This window comes from Mastigoproctus giganteus, chromosome 2, assembly GCF_048544385.1.
Source record: "Mastigoproctus giganteus isolate SK-2022 chromosome 2, ASM4854438v1, whole genome shotgun sequence".
In the NCBI taxonomy this organism is placed as follows: domain Eukaryota; kingdom Metazoa; phylum Arthropoda; class Arachnida; order Uropygi; family Thelyphonidae; genus Mastigoproctus; species Mastigoproctus giganteus.
In genome coordinates, this window is record NC_143576.1 from 237,899,166 (window position 1) to 237,916,461 (window position 17,296).

A 17,296-nucleotide genomic window follows, 5' to 3' on the forward strand; every position below is an offset into this window, starting at 1 on the left:
CTTTATACATATCTATAGGCATATCTTTGATACAATTAATTGCATAATTATTTTGATGTATCATAATAATAAGTTGTACAGTAGAAGAGAGCTAAAAATTACTTGATATGATTGAGATGATACAGAATGGCTCAAATGTATCTAGTGACCCTATACACCCACAAAGCAAGAGCTTGAAAAGTGTAAGACTCAGCACCTTCAAAAATATTTTGATATGGCCAAAATTTTAATCACATGAGGAAAAACAATGCAGAGGCACTTCAGCAATTAGAAACTATGCTATAATGCTCACTTCGGAGTACCTGAGATAGAATTCTTCTGGAATGCAAAATGTACTTAAATTTAGTTAAATATGGTCTTATAAAGATCAACTGTTACAGCTGGATATTGTTAAAACAGTAACATTTTAAGGCAGAAAAACTTTTCCAGATGCTCTTTTAAATTGGGAGACTATTATTTTAAAAACAGACTGAAAAATCAAAACAACAATGAAATACAAAAATTCTACAAATTTACACAAACACATTAAGAGCAAAAAAAAAAAAATCCATAATTAGGACAGCCAAATTTAACTGGCTAATAACAACATTCACTGAATTGCGATTAAAAAAAAAAAAAGATTCTCTTATTAAAAAATAAATATTTTAATACTAGAACAAAATTTAGAACAAATATAATAATAAAAACAGAGAATTATATGACAAAAATGAAAACTTTGAATAAATTCCAAGTTAAGTGGCAAATTTTAGTCTTCAAATTAAGATCAATATTAAATTGTTAAAATTAAAGTTTAGTTAATTAAAACGAATTTTTTTTCCATAAATAAAGAAGCTTTTAACTTGAACCACATCACACTAACTTATATAAGGGATACATCACAACAAATTAAGGGCTATTGTTTCTTTTCACACAAAATTTTCCAGACTAGTTGCACCTCTTGGTAAAACGGATTAATTTTTACATTAAGCTCTAAATTTTTTTAGGCACCAACAGATAATTTAATAAAAATTTATATTATGCCTATATTTATATTTTTCAAGTGGCAGTATCTTGTAAGGTACACAGAACAGAGGGATCCTGATTCATCCTTTTTCTCCCTATTCCAGTACCTATTATGACTATTTATAGCACCATGTATATTTTGTCCACCATGAGTCCTCCTGCTCGTAATGAATAAGATGACAACTTAAGATTGAAAGTCTCTGTACAATGATGATGAAATATCTGCTTTCCAGAGTTCCAAAAATAAACTGAAATGATCAGTATAAAATCCTGATCTTAAGACACTTCGAGGCTTAGAATGCTTTATACACTGGCCAACCCTTCAAAGGGAAGATTATATATATATATATATATAAAAAATTTATCACTAGACACCAGATCTGAGGTCTTTTTTTTTTTTGATATCTTCAATAGAAGATGCACCAGAAACATCTGTCAGACTACTGTAGTAGTCCTTCCTGATTTAATACCCACTTTTTCAGCAAACTGATCAAGCAGATTTGTTAGTCCTCCAGGCTCATTACAATTTTTGAAATGAAGGGAAGCATAAGCAGTATTGAAAATACAGCGCACTGCCTGTAGTTTTTCTAGTCTCATTGACCTTACACTAGCTTTAGACAATGAACTAGAAGAGAATTTATGATTTCCAAGGTTTTCTTGAATCCTATATAAAAAAAAAAATGTTTAAAGTTTAGAATAAAATAAAAATTAATTTTAATTTAGAGTAATAAAATGTATACAATTTCAGTAAGGTCTTAAGGTTTTATTACCACAGCACCTTTTGTGCTAGATCTGACATGTTTACTTCAAAATAATGACTGTGCATTAGTTGCTTGTTTCAAAGTTAATGTCTGAAAAGTTCCGTACCTTCCTAAATACAGAGTTTTATTTGAGCAATTTTGGAATTACATATGTAAAGGACCTGCCAGGTCCAGCACCATGTAAGCAAATACATTTTTCACTCAATGGCTGATGCATTTGTTTCATAAATTAGATTTTTTTTTTTTAAAGTCTCAATCAATTTGTTTACTTCATTTCAGTAAAGATAAATGCATGTGCATGAATTCTGAACTAAAGTTTGAATTTTCACAAGCTTAATGGGTTTCTGAACAGGAAAAATAAAAGTAACTAATAGTTTCACTATTTATATATTATGATTGTATTTTTTCCCAGCCGAGTTAAGTTTTTTCTTGAAAATTTGTAAAAAAAAACCACATCTAATAATACTGTAATCTAATCAAGCATTAGTTGGCTTCACACATTGCAAACAAAATCTTGGGAGGACATCTGATAAAATAGTCCTATTTGATATCAGTGTTATTGCATCAAATTATCAAGGATAACCCTTATGTATCAGCCTGAAATCCACTTACAGCAGTAGTTGCACTGCTTGTCTTTCAAATTATATCCACTCAATTCACTACTCATAACTTTACAGTGTAAAAAGTCTGCTCAAAAAATATCAATAAGCATACTTACAGGGTAGGTGACAACTCTGAAATATCACTCGTCTGAAGCAATGCACTTAGCCTAAATTTTTCACTCTTGGAAACACCACTGAAAAGCTGGTGTCAACTGCCAAATGCAGAGCCATTGTACAAGCACTGGCAAAAAAATACCTTTGTATTAAGATTTCTTCTGTCCAATCACAGACAGAAAAAATGCAAACAGAAGCAGCAAAGAAAACTGATGTGGGGTGAGGACATGTTGCTCGTTAAGTATAAAGATTACTGCAGTTGAATAGCCTGTGCAATCTGAAACCATAATGGGGGAAAATGTGCGATTTTATCAGACTCTGAAAAAGGGTCTTATTGTGGGCACACGTTTAGAGCCACGATTCAAGAAATGAAAGACAAAAGCAGCCATCTGAAAGGTACTTAATTATTAAAAAGCAAGTAGTTCTTCGATATATCAAAGACATAAATGTAGCAGAAAAAACAATACTTCAAGAGAACAAAGCCAACATGCTCTTAGGAGGATTGCATGGAAAAGTAGGCCATCCAGTGCCCAGCAAGTAACATCTGAATTCAACCAAGCCCCAAATTGCCTTATTTCAACCTGTACCATGTGCAAAGAAGTGATGAAATTAGGTAATGGCAGTTGGCTGCCCATTCAGAAGCCACTTGTTATAGATAAAAATAGAAAAATTTGCTTGCAGCGGTACCAAGAATGTCATGATTGTTTCTCTGGAACAGTGGAAGAAAAATCATGATACACTATGTTTTGCACTGACAGTAAACAGAGTGTGCAAAAACCTCACAAAGCAATGGATCTTTCTTGTCTTGTTAAGACAACCCAAGCATCTGAAGGTTATTGTTATTTGTTTTTTTTACGAGCATTAGCAACTAAGGCCATATTGCTCCGTGGATATGCGGTGGTCATTCCCTGACCTTTTCGCATCCTCCATATTTGGTGGTGACGGGCTCGAACCCCGGTCTAATCAAGAAGCGTGTGCTACGCACTGCTGCTCCTTCCCACCTGGCTACGGAGGCGCCGCATCTGAAGGTGAAATCAATCATGGTATGGGGAATGTTTTGTTGGCACGCACTAGAGGACTGAGTCAGCTGATACCACTGGAAAGTCAAGTCATCCAAGATAACCTGAATTTTGTATGAGATCTACTGCACCCTGCAATGTTGCACTTTTATTCAGAAGGTGATAGCCACCTTATGGGTCACAATGCAACAGTGCATTGTGCAAGAATGGCTCTGAGAACATGACATGGATTTTCACCATCTTCCTTGATCCCCACCATCAACCGGATCTCAATTCTATTGAGAATTGTGTGGAATATGCTGAAGAGAGCAATTCAGCAACAAAGTCCTCTTCTTTCAAATTTGTTGTGGCTATGCAATATTTTGCTGGAAGAATGGTTACAATTAGACCAAATGCACTAACACACCTTATAGTGTCTATTCTACACCACACTTGCTGTTATTTGAAACAAAGGTGACCCGATTCGATGATGAACAAAGGTTCGTATTTTTTAGGTCAATGCATGTACAGGTGACCCCCGCTTAATGCTGATAATTCATTCCAGAAAAACAGAGCGCTAAGTGAATCCGTGCTAAGCGAGCGCCGCATTCCCATAGGGTAACATATGTATTTGTGAGTTGCAGTCAGTGCCATAGAATATTTCCTAATCAATAATAAATGGTAGTGAAAAGATGAGCAGATGTTGGTCAAAATATTTAATATTCAAATATTTGTACATATAAAATATTCTGCATTACATACATATATAATTATGTGGTAACTACTATCAAAATTAAACTTAAATTCCAATTAAAATCATGAAAAATGTGTCGATTTTGGGTTGAACTTTGGCCCTCTTCCAAATAAACTAAAAGGGGTATTAATTTTAAATCCCCCGCAGCGTTACCACCAAACAATAAAATCAACCGATCCTTCGCCGCTTTGAAACCTGGCATGTTTTTTTTTATTCTTTCAATATGAAGCTTCTTTTAGGCATTCGTTTCCGCAAAAGTCCTGCTTCATCTATGTTAAAAACTTGTTGAGAAGTATAACACATAATACCCCTCTTCAATAATTTTAACAAGTTCTCTTTTGAAAGTTTCGGCTCCATCTGCACTTGCAACTTCTCCCTGGATTTTAAATCTATTCAACCAGCCCTTACCAGTTTTAAATGGATCCACGTTTTTTTTTAGGTGAGTTTTCTTCAGATCATCATATCGGCTAATCTCTCTCTCTCTCTCTCATATTTAACTTAACTGAATTCTGCATTGGATATTATCTTCAATAAAATTAGTTAGTCTTTCCATTTCAATCCTAATTGTTGGCTAGCCCTAGTTGCTTGTAGTGGAACAGCTATCTTTTCTGCTGCTAAAGTTAATTCTTTATTTTTTTTATAATTGTTCCTACAATTAAACTTGCAAGTGCTAAATTATGGCACACATCTGCTCGTCGTTGACCAGAATCGATTCGCTTCAAAAAGTCTAATTTAATTTTAAAATTCAGGTCTTTTTCTTACATTTATAGTCGTCATACTGCACTCGGACATTGTTGCTTTTTCATTCTTATCGGCCATTATTAACTCTTCGAAAACGTAACTGCGTTGGTTACAATACAATGTTCAAGTAAACTGTCCGTTACGCACAATGTCTAATACTGTACTGAGTGATGATTAGTCTTTGGATAAATGCATATAATGCAAATATTACAAGCAATATACTTGATAATTTATTAAAATGTTGATCTCAGAACTAAGTGAAAAGTCACTGTACTGCAATTAAATTAGCGTGCAAGAAAATTTCACTGAGCATGGGAAAATTTCTCAAGTCGGCGTGGGAAACGTTTTAATGCTGTTTTGCTATTCATTTTCAAGCTATTGACTCCATCAAATGAAACAATTTCATTAAATATGCCAAAAGTGCAATCTGTAAGAGCGTTATAGTCAGATACGGGTTATAATATAAGAACAGCATTATAGCGAATCAGCGTAAAGCAAATCGCATTATAACGGGGGCCTGCTGCATTACTCTTTTGTTTGTATGTTGTCTTCTGTGCACGCCGCCTCATCTTGAACTTCACACATTGCAAAATCGACGTCTTTTCAAGGATTTTTTTTTTTTTTTTTTGTCTGAAAAACAAAGTTGCAACAAACATCATTATCTAAAAAAACCTGGGGGGGGGGGGAGTATTGGACTTGAACAATTTATTGTTTGGTCAAAAAACTAACTGCATTACAAAGACATCTCAGAACTTCAACACAATTCTTTGTCCCTCTGGAGAATATTTGTAGTGGGCAACTCTCACAGTGAAGAAATGCTAGTATTATGGCCTTTATTTTTCTGCACAGTTGCTGCACTTTTCTGTATTCAAAGGAAGGAGTCAGGACAACTGCTGTTTGCACAGGTGCCAACTTTTAAAAAACTGGAGATCAGGTGTAAGCAGTAGGAAAATAGATTTTTGGGATAAAACAAGCAAAAAAATAGGATTTTAAAAGTCTACACTGCATTACACAAGGGGAAAATCCACAAGTAGTGGTGATAGAAAGATCTTTTTTTTTTTCCTTCTTTGATACTTGAAATCTATAGCAACCACACAAATTTTGATCTGAATTTTTTTTCCCCTTTGTAGCACTGAATGAAATATCACAATGGATAAAGTGAAATACAGATAAGTGATTCAGTTCCTCTTTCTGCAAGGGAAAACACCCAAACCAATCCAGGAAGAAATGGTCACTGTTTATGAAGAGTGCCCAGGTTACAGTGTTTGAAGATTGGTATAAACAATTCAAATGCAGAACAATTTCAATACACAATAAAGAAATCCCACGATATCCAGCAACTACTGTAACAAAAGTGTTGCAAAAATTGAGGAACTAATCCTGGAAGAGATTGCCATATTAGCATCAAAGAACTAGCTGTAGAGCTCCAAATTAGCATAGTCTGTGGAGAACATCCATCAACAGTTGCATACAAGTAAAATGTATATAAGAAGAATCTTATTCACAACTAGTCACCATGCATGGATGAAACTTGGATCCATCACTATGATCCCAAAACTAAACAAATGTCAAAGAATGGGAGCAAGAAGAATTCACCCACCCCCAAAAGGCAATACTGTCGGTTTTTTGGGATCAGCATGATGTATCAATCCAACCTTCTCATAAAACTACATGATGCTATAAAAGAAAGACAGCATCCTGCAATGAGGTGCACCCAAGAATGTGGGTTTCAAATATTGCTGAATCTTACTTATTCCCACAACCTCGCACCCTCAAATTTGTTCCTCTTTCTCACCCTGAAGCCCTTTCTTTGAGGAAAAGACTATGTTGCTGATGAGATGATTTCAGCTGTCAAGACATTATTTGAAGAACAGTCAAGACCTTCTACAAAATTTCCCTACAGAAGTGTATTAAGAGATGGCAAAAATGTCATTTTGTCTGGTGACTGCTGATAAAGTTTAATACATGGTGCTTGTTTCAACTTTCTATCAACTACTGAGTAAATAATTTTTTTGAACCCCCTTGTAAATTTAATTTCACTGACAACACATTTTATATTAAAATAGACACAGGATTGTTCACAAGTACAGCATGCTTTCAAATATTAACTTACCTAAGATTTTTCTGTCCATGGATTTTTCTTTGGATTGTCTAAATATGTGATGTCTAGACAATCCAAAGATATCCTTCTAAATATCAAGTGATTATTACTTCAAGAAAACCTATTCCAAATACGCATTCTCACATGATCTTTATTTAGTGTTTATGTAGGCAGCAAAGAAATAAATGTTGGACTGATTTAACTAAAAAAAAAAATGTTATGCCATCAAATATCTCTGGATAATTGCAGTTAACTTGAAGATATTCCCCACCCCCTTATTAATATCAAGTGGATCATATACTTAAGATTTGCAAAAGTGCTTCATACTGTAAAATATATAAAATAAATAATTAAATGTTAAAGAAAATGGTTAAAATGAGATTAACTTACACTGAATCAAGTAAACTTCTCCCAGAAAGATTGCTATATGAATATAATAAAAGCAGTCATTAAAGCAGTCATAAATAAAGTTTAAATATGACAAAAATAAAATTAATCTAAAAACTCTTCTTTCAGAATGGCAGAAAGATTTTTGGAACAGCAAATGAAATTAAATCTAGTCTATTCAAGCATCTGTATGGAAGAAACCATTTATGTAACTTCAACCTGGTGCATGCATTTGAGCCGTGCAGATACACATTACTGAAATAAAAAAACTCCAAGTGCTATTAGATTGTTGTTCAATACAGTACTGATAAGAAGACTAATTCTACATTTGCAAAAATAACTGATTCTCCACTTTGGCCACCCTGGGGCATAATTTATTCTGATGAGCTGTACCTGATATGAAGGAAAACTACAAAGACAACCTCTTCTGTTATTCCCTAAGAAACTGTATTTGTGCCTTCTGATTCCTGTCTTACCTATAAGCCAGAATACACTCCCACTCATTAATTCCTTTACCTCAATCAGATCATTTAATGTGTTGTCTAAATTTAGGTGTCTAACTTTACAGCTTAGCACAAAAGGTATCTAGCTATAGCTAGCTAAAAACTGCTAAGCATTTTTTAGGTAGATATTGTTTAATTAGATAGAAACCAGCCTGATGAACATCAAACCCAGTCCAGAAGTTGAGTTTCTGAAGATTCAAATACAATATTGAAAGCGCAGTTTCACAGTCTATATGATATTTTTCAGTACTCACTTCCCCCCACCCAAAGAATTGAAGTTAGGTGAACAAGCAAGACCTCTGTCCTGCAGGAAAGAAATCTAATTATCCAATCATTTGGGGGAGGGAAGAGAGAGATGGCAGTTGTTTAACCCTTTATGATTATGCATGTATGCCTACATTTTTCACAGAGGGCTCTAAAATATGTGCATACTTACATTTTCAAGATCATTTCAAATAATATGTCGAATTAAACACAATTATCTAAAAATCTTCTACCATTTCCTTTAATTTTCAAAATTGTCTTTGAAAATCAAAGGAGCCTGCACCTATTAGTCTCAACTGTATGATTTAAATGTAGATCCAGAAGTTGTTGAAATGAAATAAATGGATATAGAAGATATTATCACATTCAAATTAAAGTAATGAGCTGAAGTTTTTCTTTAACATATTTAGAATTTGATAATAACTTCCATCATCATGTTGTAATCAAGTCAAAAAATATTTAAAAGCAGCTACCAACAAAGATTTGTTTCTTACAAAATTTCAAAACTCTACAAAGGAGGCTTGCTTCACAGAGGCTACAAATGTTCACCAAACTCACTCACGAAAGGGTTAACAAGAACTGCAATGTAGGAGAAGGAGATGCATAAGACCATCTTCTCCAAGTAGAAACAAACATTCTTGAGAAGCAGGAATGGCTATAGTTTAAAACATAGAACAAAAGAACTCACTAGCAGAGTTCAATTACCCATTGATAAATGTTTCAAGTTAAAAAAAAAAAAAAAAGAGTCTCTTGACACTTGCAACTTGTCTACAATCTTCTGCAAACTTACATTCCACAGCTTCACTTACATTTTGTAGTGCTCTCAATTCTACTGCCAAACTTCATTCCTATACTGAAGCCCTGCTTACAGCAGAAAAAAAAATGCTATCAAGGCATAGAATATGCTCCTTCACATTTTGCACACATTTCTATTCACATTAACAGAATTAGGGGCTTTGATACCTAAGTTCATAAGCTGATATTGCATAATGAATTTTTATTTATTTATTTTTTTCATTTTTTGCTCTGCTTTTAATAAGATCCTCACAAGGAGGAAACATTTCAATGACCAACCTCATCCTTTTAAAGGCTTTCTTTTCTCGCAAATACTGTAAACTGATGACAATACTTACCAACAATGACACCAGAGTCAGAAACTTAATTACAGCACACCGTCTTAATTTTGCAGTGCCTATACTACACCATGAAGGTATGGTGCAAAACAGATGTTTGCATACAAATTTTCATGCATGTTTAAACAATGCTCTATCTAGTGTTGTGGAAACATAATGCACCAAGAACCCAGAACAATTTCTAACAATAAACACAATTTAAACTGTACTTCATTTCTGAATTTTAAAATCAGTTGCATAATTTTTTTACATTATTTTTCTACTCTGGAAGGCATGCCACTGACAAGAACTGTATGGCACATGTGCCACAAGGGCAGTCAGATTAACTAATTAGTCTTCACAAATTCACTCTACTTCCTATCATACAGATGTTTACTTATGTGAACTCTAGAAGGAAGGGGATGAATCAGATTGGTCCACTTGATGTTGGTGATTAGACTGTTGATGATCCTGCTCAGATAGCTGACAAACTCAATGAGTATTCTGCATCTATATTTACACATGAGGAATTCTGTAAGGAAGGTGAGGACAGAAGTTTACTAAACTAATGGGGAGCTATATGATTTTGTAATAACAGAGAGCAGCAAAGTGGAGGAGAAATTGTTGAAGCTAAATATAAAAAAGCACCCAGGCAAACAAAATCTATCCAATTATATTAAAGGAGGCAGCAAAGGAAGTAAACAAACCCTTAGCCATAATTATGAGAGCATCCTTAGATTCAGGGGAGGTCCCTGTGGACTAGAGATGTGCGAATGTATCCCCAATTCACAAATGGGGTTCAAAGGGTGACAAATAATTACAGACATGTTAGTTTAACTTCTGTTTGGAGAAGGAAAAAAAAATGGAGTCACTGGTTAAAGAAGTGATGCAGGATCATCTAGACAAGACTGCAGTAATAATTCAGACACAGCATTGGTTTGTTAAGGGGAAGTCTTATCTGACCAATTTGATTGGATACTACAAAGTGGTCACAAAGAAACTAGATACCAAAAATAATTTTTATATCATATACAGGGGGGGACCCCGCAGTAACTCCAAGTATTCATTACTCTAGTCCCCATAGTTGCAAGGATTTGAAAATTAAAGAATTAACCAAGATCTAAACATTTTTTTGAAAAGGTTAGACTAGACTAATTCTATGACAATTTTATCTGAAAAATATGGCAAAAAAAAAAAACAAAAAAAAAACTCTAGATTCATTCTTTATTCGAAAAACTTAAAATAGTACAACTTCAATTAACTTTACTTAACCTTATGTCATTCAACATATAATAAAAAACATCTAAATAATTCATTTTTCAGTTCTTTCAATCCATTTTTTGCTATGAACAAATACATAATACACATTACGAATATTTGGTCCCCGTTTTATGTGGATTCATTTTAAGTGAAATTTTCTGGAACCAATTATTCTCAAATAACGAGGACCCCGTGTACTTGAATTTCAGGAAAGCTTTTGATACTGTTGCACGTGGAAGACTGCTGTACAAATTGGAGCAGTATGGCATTAAAGGCAAGTTGCTGCAATGGATAAAGAGATGGTTGAGTGGGAGATGGAAGAGTGGAAATAAATGGACTATGTGGACTAATGTTATTAGTATAATCCACCATGGTTCTGTGCTGGGCCCATTTTTGTTTTGTGTATTTATCAGTGATATCGATGAAGGTATATCAGGCTTAATCTCCAAATCTGCAGATGATAAAAAGGTTGGCAGGGTTGGTAATGATAGTAAAGACAGTATGCTACAGAAACAGGGTCTTATGTATTTCCTCAAAAAAGTTAGGTAGATGGGCTGAGAAATGGCAAATGAAGTTTAACATTGACAAATGCAAAGTACTGCATATGGGTAGCATTAACCCAAGAGAAATGTACCAACTGTGTGGTACCACACTCAGGTAGGTGGAGAATGAAAGACCTGGGAGTAATTGTGCAGTCAGATATGAAGTTTCTGAGCACCTCAGATGGGCTGCCAGAGCAAGTCATGGAGTTTAGCCAATGATATATAGGAATTTTGCTAGCAGAGACAAGGTGATTATACCCTTGTATAAGGAAATGGTCAGGCCACACCTTGAGTACTGTGTACAGGTCTGGAGGTCTCATTTTGGTGAGAGGAACAAAGGGGTGCTCTTACCAAGAGAGGCTTAAGTTCTACAAGCTGAAGCATCTGGAAACTAGGCACCTGAGTTGATCTGATTGAAGTGTACAAAGCCTTGAATGGTTTGAGTAGGTGCAATGCTGATGGGATACTTCCACATGCTCAGATTAAGAATCTGACCAGGCATAGATTCAAATTGAGGAAAGACAGTTGTAGAACAGATGGGCAGAAGTTTGTCTTTAGCCAGCAGGTAGTTGATTGCTGGAACAGACTTCCATCTGTTGTGGAAGTTGACAGCTTAAATAAATTTAAGGATGAACTGGACAAATATTTGGAGTGACCAAATGGATGAAATGGGAAGGGTTTTTTTTTTGGCTGATGCTGTATAAGCTTGCTTTTTTGCATTATACAAAGGGTACTAGGAAAGTTTTGCAATACAGCTTTGTTTATTTAATTTTTTCAAAGTAATTTCCTCTACATTCAATACACCTCTCCATCCTCCGAAACCAATCTTTAAACCTGTTCTGCCAAGTTTCACTAGGGAGTAAAGCACACTTGTTGTCCCAAGCCCGTAGAAGGTCCTCATCACTGGAAAACCGCCTCCTTTTAGCTTCATTTTCACATGCGGGAACGGTGCAAAGTCACAGGGAGCAAGGTCTGGACTGTAGGGAGGGTGCTCGAGAAGTTTCAGTCCTGTCGTGGTCAAATATTCGGTGCAGGCTTTGGCGCGGTGAGCTGGAGCATTTTCGTGATGGAGGTACCAGGTGTCCATTCTTGACTTTCGCTGCAGGTTCTTCATAGATCCAATGACTTTAGGCAGGCATTGTTCAGTATACCACTTAGCTGTGACTGTCTTCTGCGTGTCCAAAACGACACGTTCCACAATTCCACTCGATTTGAAAAATACAGCTATCATTTTCTTCTTTACAGATCGGGATTTTCTGACAATTATGGGTGTGTCGTCATCATCAAAGACCCAAACTTTGTTTTGAGCCTTGGTCGGCAGATCGTAATAGTACAGCCAAGTCTCGTCACCTGTCACGATGTTGTTCACATACCGAGATTGTCCCTTATCAAACTTTTTTAACATCTCCCGGCACCAAGTCACACGTCGTGTCATCTGCTCTTCAGTCAGTTGATGCGGCACCCAGAGAGAACAAAGTTTCTTCACGTGCAAATGATCTTGCAGAATCGAACGAATTGCTGGTGCATTTAGGCCCAAAGTATCCTCTATCTGTTGGTAGGTCACTCGCCTGTTTTCGTCAAGCATTTTCCTCACAGCAGTAACGTTTTCCTCCGTAACTGACGTTCGTGGCCTTCCCGGCCTCTCAGAATCCTCCGGAGTGAAATTTCCCCTTTGGAATTCTCTATACCACCTGAATATCGTTGTACGATGTGGACAATCATCATCTAGTGCAAGAGTCATTTCTTCTAAGCACTGGTCTATGGTTAAACCACGCACGAAATTATACCGCAAAACTGTCCTTATCTCATTTCGTGACCACGATGCCATCGCAAGCACTTTACACTCACTACTAATGAATAACTGAGCCCATCGACATGGCATGGCGGCTACTATGCACGTATGAACATGTCTCAACATGCAGCAACAAGCAGCTTCCTGTGATTCATTGTTGCATCATATTGCAAAACTTTCCTAGTACCCTTTGTATGCCTCAACTAACGTTCCAGTTTCTGCTACATGCTTTTTCTACAGGTGTTTCTATCTGTGTTCTTCTGAATCAAAATCTATAATTCCTCTTTCTTATAAGCCAGTTCCAATGCATGCATTAGTTAATCAACAGACTCATAATTATCTCAAAACCAACGAAATTAAGTACTCTTTATTTATCCCGTTTACGTATCTCTATTATGTATTTCCTCAAAATTATAATCAATGGAAATTGAAGTCCGATCAACAAGTATCTCCTCTATCTTCAACCCATACACAGAGTACTATAGGTTACGATAACCTATAGTACTCTGTGTATAGGTTACGATAACATTTCATGTTTGGAGTTACTGTTAATTCCATGCATGAAAACATGTTCCAAGAGGGCTTTAAGAATTCTTCCAATCTGGGGTTGGCAGGGTTGCCAACCTCAGTTGGCAATCCTGCCAATTTCCCACTTCTAAACAAGTGGGAAATCCCCTGTAACAAAGAGTCAGTACACAAAATAATTACTGAAATATCTAACTAAAAGTTGATACGATGAGTAAATTGCAGACATGGTCTAGAATGCCTCCTTGCAAACAAAAGCAAAAATTAGTAATGGGAAATTAACAATGGAAATTGTAAAAGGAGAAAGGGAGTATGTGAAGATAATAAAGTAGATGACTTTCATCAACCAGTGAAATACCACCACTTTGCTTATTGGAGGCTTGAAGTGGCGAACCCCATGTTTAGTCTCTAGAGCAAAGTTTCCGGCATTGCCCTCCCCCTATACTTCTCCTTCAACCCATGCACAGTACTAAGTACTATAGGTTTTGATACCTTTCGTGTTTGGGGTTTTCATAAAAAAAAAAACCATATCAAACCGATTCTTTATTTTAAGAACTGACAACATTAGCATAAAACATTGCATTTGCAAAATTAATCATTAAAAATTTAAAATAAATTAGAGGATAAAAAAATTCAAACACTTTGAAAGACTTAAAATGATCAAAATGTGATGCATTAAATGATATTCCCTACTGATACATTCCTCTTGCAGAAAATATTTAAAAAAGGTATGCATAGCTGAAAAGAATTAATTCAAAGAGGAAAATTCTATTTACTTCTTAAGAATTTTCAAAGGCTAGAAAACACCCCCTTCCCTCACACACACAGAAAGCACCAAGGACAAGCCACAAAGAGACAAGCTATTAAAAAAATAAAAAATTGTGCCAGCTTATATTTTTAAACACACTAGTCAAGGACAAAAGACAAAAACAAGCACCAACACTTACAGGTTAGACTTGCTGTTGGCAGCATTCTGATTCAACTCAAAAGTTGGAGAACTAATTGAACTCCTATTGGACCCAGATCCTCTAATACTGCCTGTACTACTGATGAACTGCCAACTGCAAGAGTAGTTTCTGTTAGTTTCAAAACCATACATCAAGACAAAACACTACATATTAAACAAAACATACTTACATAACACAATCATTTACTATAAAACAGTTGTTTCAGAGAGACCAAAAAAAAAAACACTACATAAACCTATAACCAAGCTGTCATGCAGTTTTTTTTTTAAATCAATTATTTCTTTGTTAAAAAATAAAAAAAGATTAATTTTGCTCATTAAACCAAAAGTTTGCTACACCAACCTTAGTTTTAAAAAAAAATCATTCTCCACTGCATTAATTATTAAAATGAATTGATTAGAGAAAATGCAAAAGGCATCCATTTACCTGCTCTTATAAAAAAGAAAGCTCATCATAGTAACTTAAAATAGTATCAAAGTAGTTATAAATTTAAGACATTTTCACATAATACTATGTAGTAAAACTTGGTTGTAGCAAAGAAAATATTCACATATAAAAAAATTACAGATTAATACTTTCATATCTATTTGACTTTGGAATCAACTTCAGTTATTTTATTTTTGCTCATGTTTTCATAGTAAAGTGATCACTCAGTTTCTGCTTTTAACTTTTTTTAAAAAAAAGTTACTAACAAAACCTTATCGACCATTTCTAAGCTTGTCACATATCTACATTTAACTTTGAGATGAGAGTTCATTATAAAATCATCATGGCATTACTTTATCCTTTAGGTGCCAGAATATGGTACAGCATGTTTATATTTACCACTCAGCTTGAGCACAAACAAAAAAAAAAAAAAACTGAAATTTACAGCATACTTTAAAAGTAATGGTAAAAACTAATAAAAGTGCCATAAGACATTTAGATTTATATACTCAGAAAAAGTTAAGTACAGACAAGCCAATTATACTCTAACAACTGGGGAGGAAGAGAATACCCTACATCAGGCCAAATTCAATCACATAACACTAAGTAGTAATGATGCACCCACTGCCAAATAAGAATTAAACAGACAGTTGCTGAGATAGGAAAACTATAGATCAGTGGAAAGCATAATTCACAATGATTTGAATAAGGTTTCCACACAATGGATTCCTCACATGCCTTCAGAAAGAAAAAAAAAAGCAGGCCTGCTCTGCTGAATTGATTGCCACGTGTGACAGAAATCCTGACCTGTTTTTTTTTTTTAAATCCCCATTGGTGAATATGAATGAATCACAGATACAGTGCTTTGAGCTAGAAACAAAACAGGTTTTAAAACAATGGGGGGGAGGGGGGAACAGGTCAGGATAATAATAAGATTCTTTATTAACATAAGTTTTATACACTAGTGATTCCTTACACAGAAAGCCAGAGGAATCTTACAATTAGTTGTTTATACAAGTGATTTTGTTTTATAAAAAAAAAAAAATAATAATAATAATTAACAGATCAAAGCAAAGATAATAGTCAAAATGTAAAAATGAATGAAGTAGTAATTACAGCAAAAAAGGACTACAAGTTGAGCAGAACATGAAATTACATCGGCTAAATAAGATCGGCACTTACATAAATGTCCTTTACAAACAGCAAGATAGGACAAGATGACATCGCGATATGCCTTGTCTATAGACCACAGGTCGATGTTGAGCGAGTTGAGTGTCCAGGGTCACATTTGGGAAGTGTCTTTTAAAATTCTGTAACCGCTGGAGCCTTGAGCATAAGGAGGGGGTACTACGGAGATGTCTGCCTGGCAAACGCCAACCAACCGTGTTCCAGATGTTGATGTGATCATGCTTAGCTGAGCACAGATGAAGGAATGACTTTATTTTTAGCACATGGGCTCTGTGGATTATGGGCGTATATTGCAGGTTGTAGCAGAGAGTAGATTTAGATGTTTAGATCTGGTGCAACCACAAGTTGGCCCACTTCAGCACCCAGAATTCGAGGCCCCATAGTTTCCTGAGGCTGGTGGGTGGTGCCGCGGACCAAACTTCCACGGCATAGGAGAGTACACTACAGAAGTTACGAGGTACTTCTTGATTATTTTCTTATTGTATGTTTTGCACAGATCAATTTTCATTCCCCAGAACGCTCTCAGGGCTTTGGAATACTGAGCTTGGATTTGTTTTTTTATAGGTGAGGTTGGCATCAAGGATTACTCCTAGGAAATTGACACTATCTGTGGGAGTCAGGACATTTCCTGCCAATACTGGAAGTAGAGAAGATGCAGTATCAGTAGAAGTCCTCCGACTTGGCGTAAAGATGATAGTTTGACTTCTCTGAATTGACTGCCAGGCCAAAAAATTTAGCATACTTATAGAATGTATTTAGGTAGCTGCTTACAGATTCAGAGGCGGTTTGTCTTTCTTGTGAAGGACCAACATGGCGTTTGCATGGCAAGTAGCAAACAATATCATCAGCATACGATAGGAACGCTGGAATTTGATCCATTAGTGGAACGAATATTGCTGCAAATAACAAGGCTGAGAGACAACTACCTTGTGGGATCCCTACTTCGACGCTTTTAGTGACTTCAATGCCATCGCCTTTGAAGTGAAGCATTCTCCTAGATAGAAAATTATTGAGGATCTCGAGCATATTTCCGGATATCCCGTAGAATCTCTCAAGTAAGGCAAGAAGGGGTGTTATTTGGACTGAGTCGAAAGCAGATTTCATGTCGAGAAAAATGGTGTGAAGATCTTCGTTGTCATTCCAGGTTTGAAGTATTTTCTGTGATAATGACTGTAGGCAGGTTACCGTAGATCTATTAGGCATGGCATAATGGGTGTGTTCTGGCCTATGCGCAAAGATTGCGAGTGCTACATCAT

At 35.5% G+C, this 17,296-nt stretch overlaps 1 protein-coding gene across 1 annotated transcript in view; it reads right to left on the minus strand.

The window, feature by feature from the left end:
* Nucleotides 1–1,427: 1,427 nt before the first annotated feature.
* Nucleotides 1,428–17,296, minus strand: part of EDTP (Egg-derived tyrosine phosphatase) — a 198,408-nt gene continuing 182,539 nt past the window's right edge. Inside the window, exons 18-20 of the mRNA XM_090390242.1 lie at nt 14,406–14,519; nt 7,464–7,496; nt 1,428–1,666 (exon numbers count right to left, since the gene is read on the minus strand). Coding sequence (XP_090246368.1) covers nt 1,438–1,666; nt 7,464–7,496; nt 14,406–14,519 — 376 coding nt within the window. The 3' untranslated portion in view covers nt 1,428–1,437. The remainder of the gene's footprint in view (nt 1,667–7,463; nt 7,497–14,405; nt 14,520–17,296) is intronic.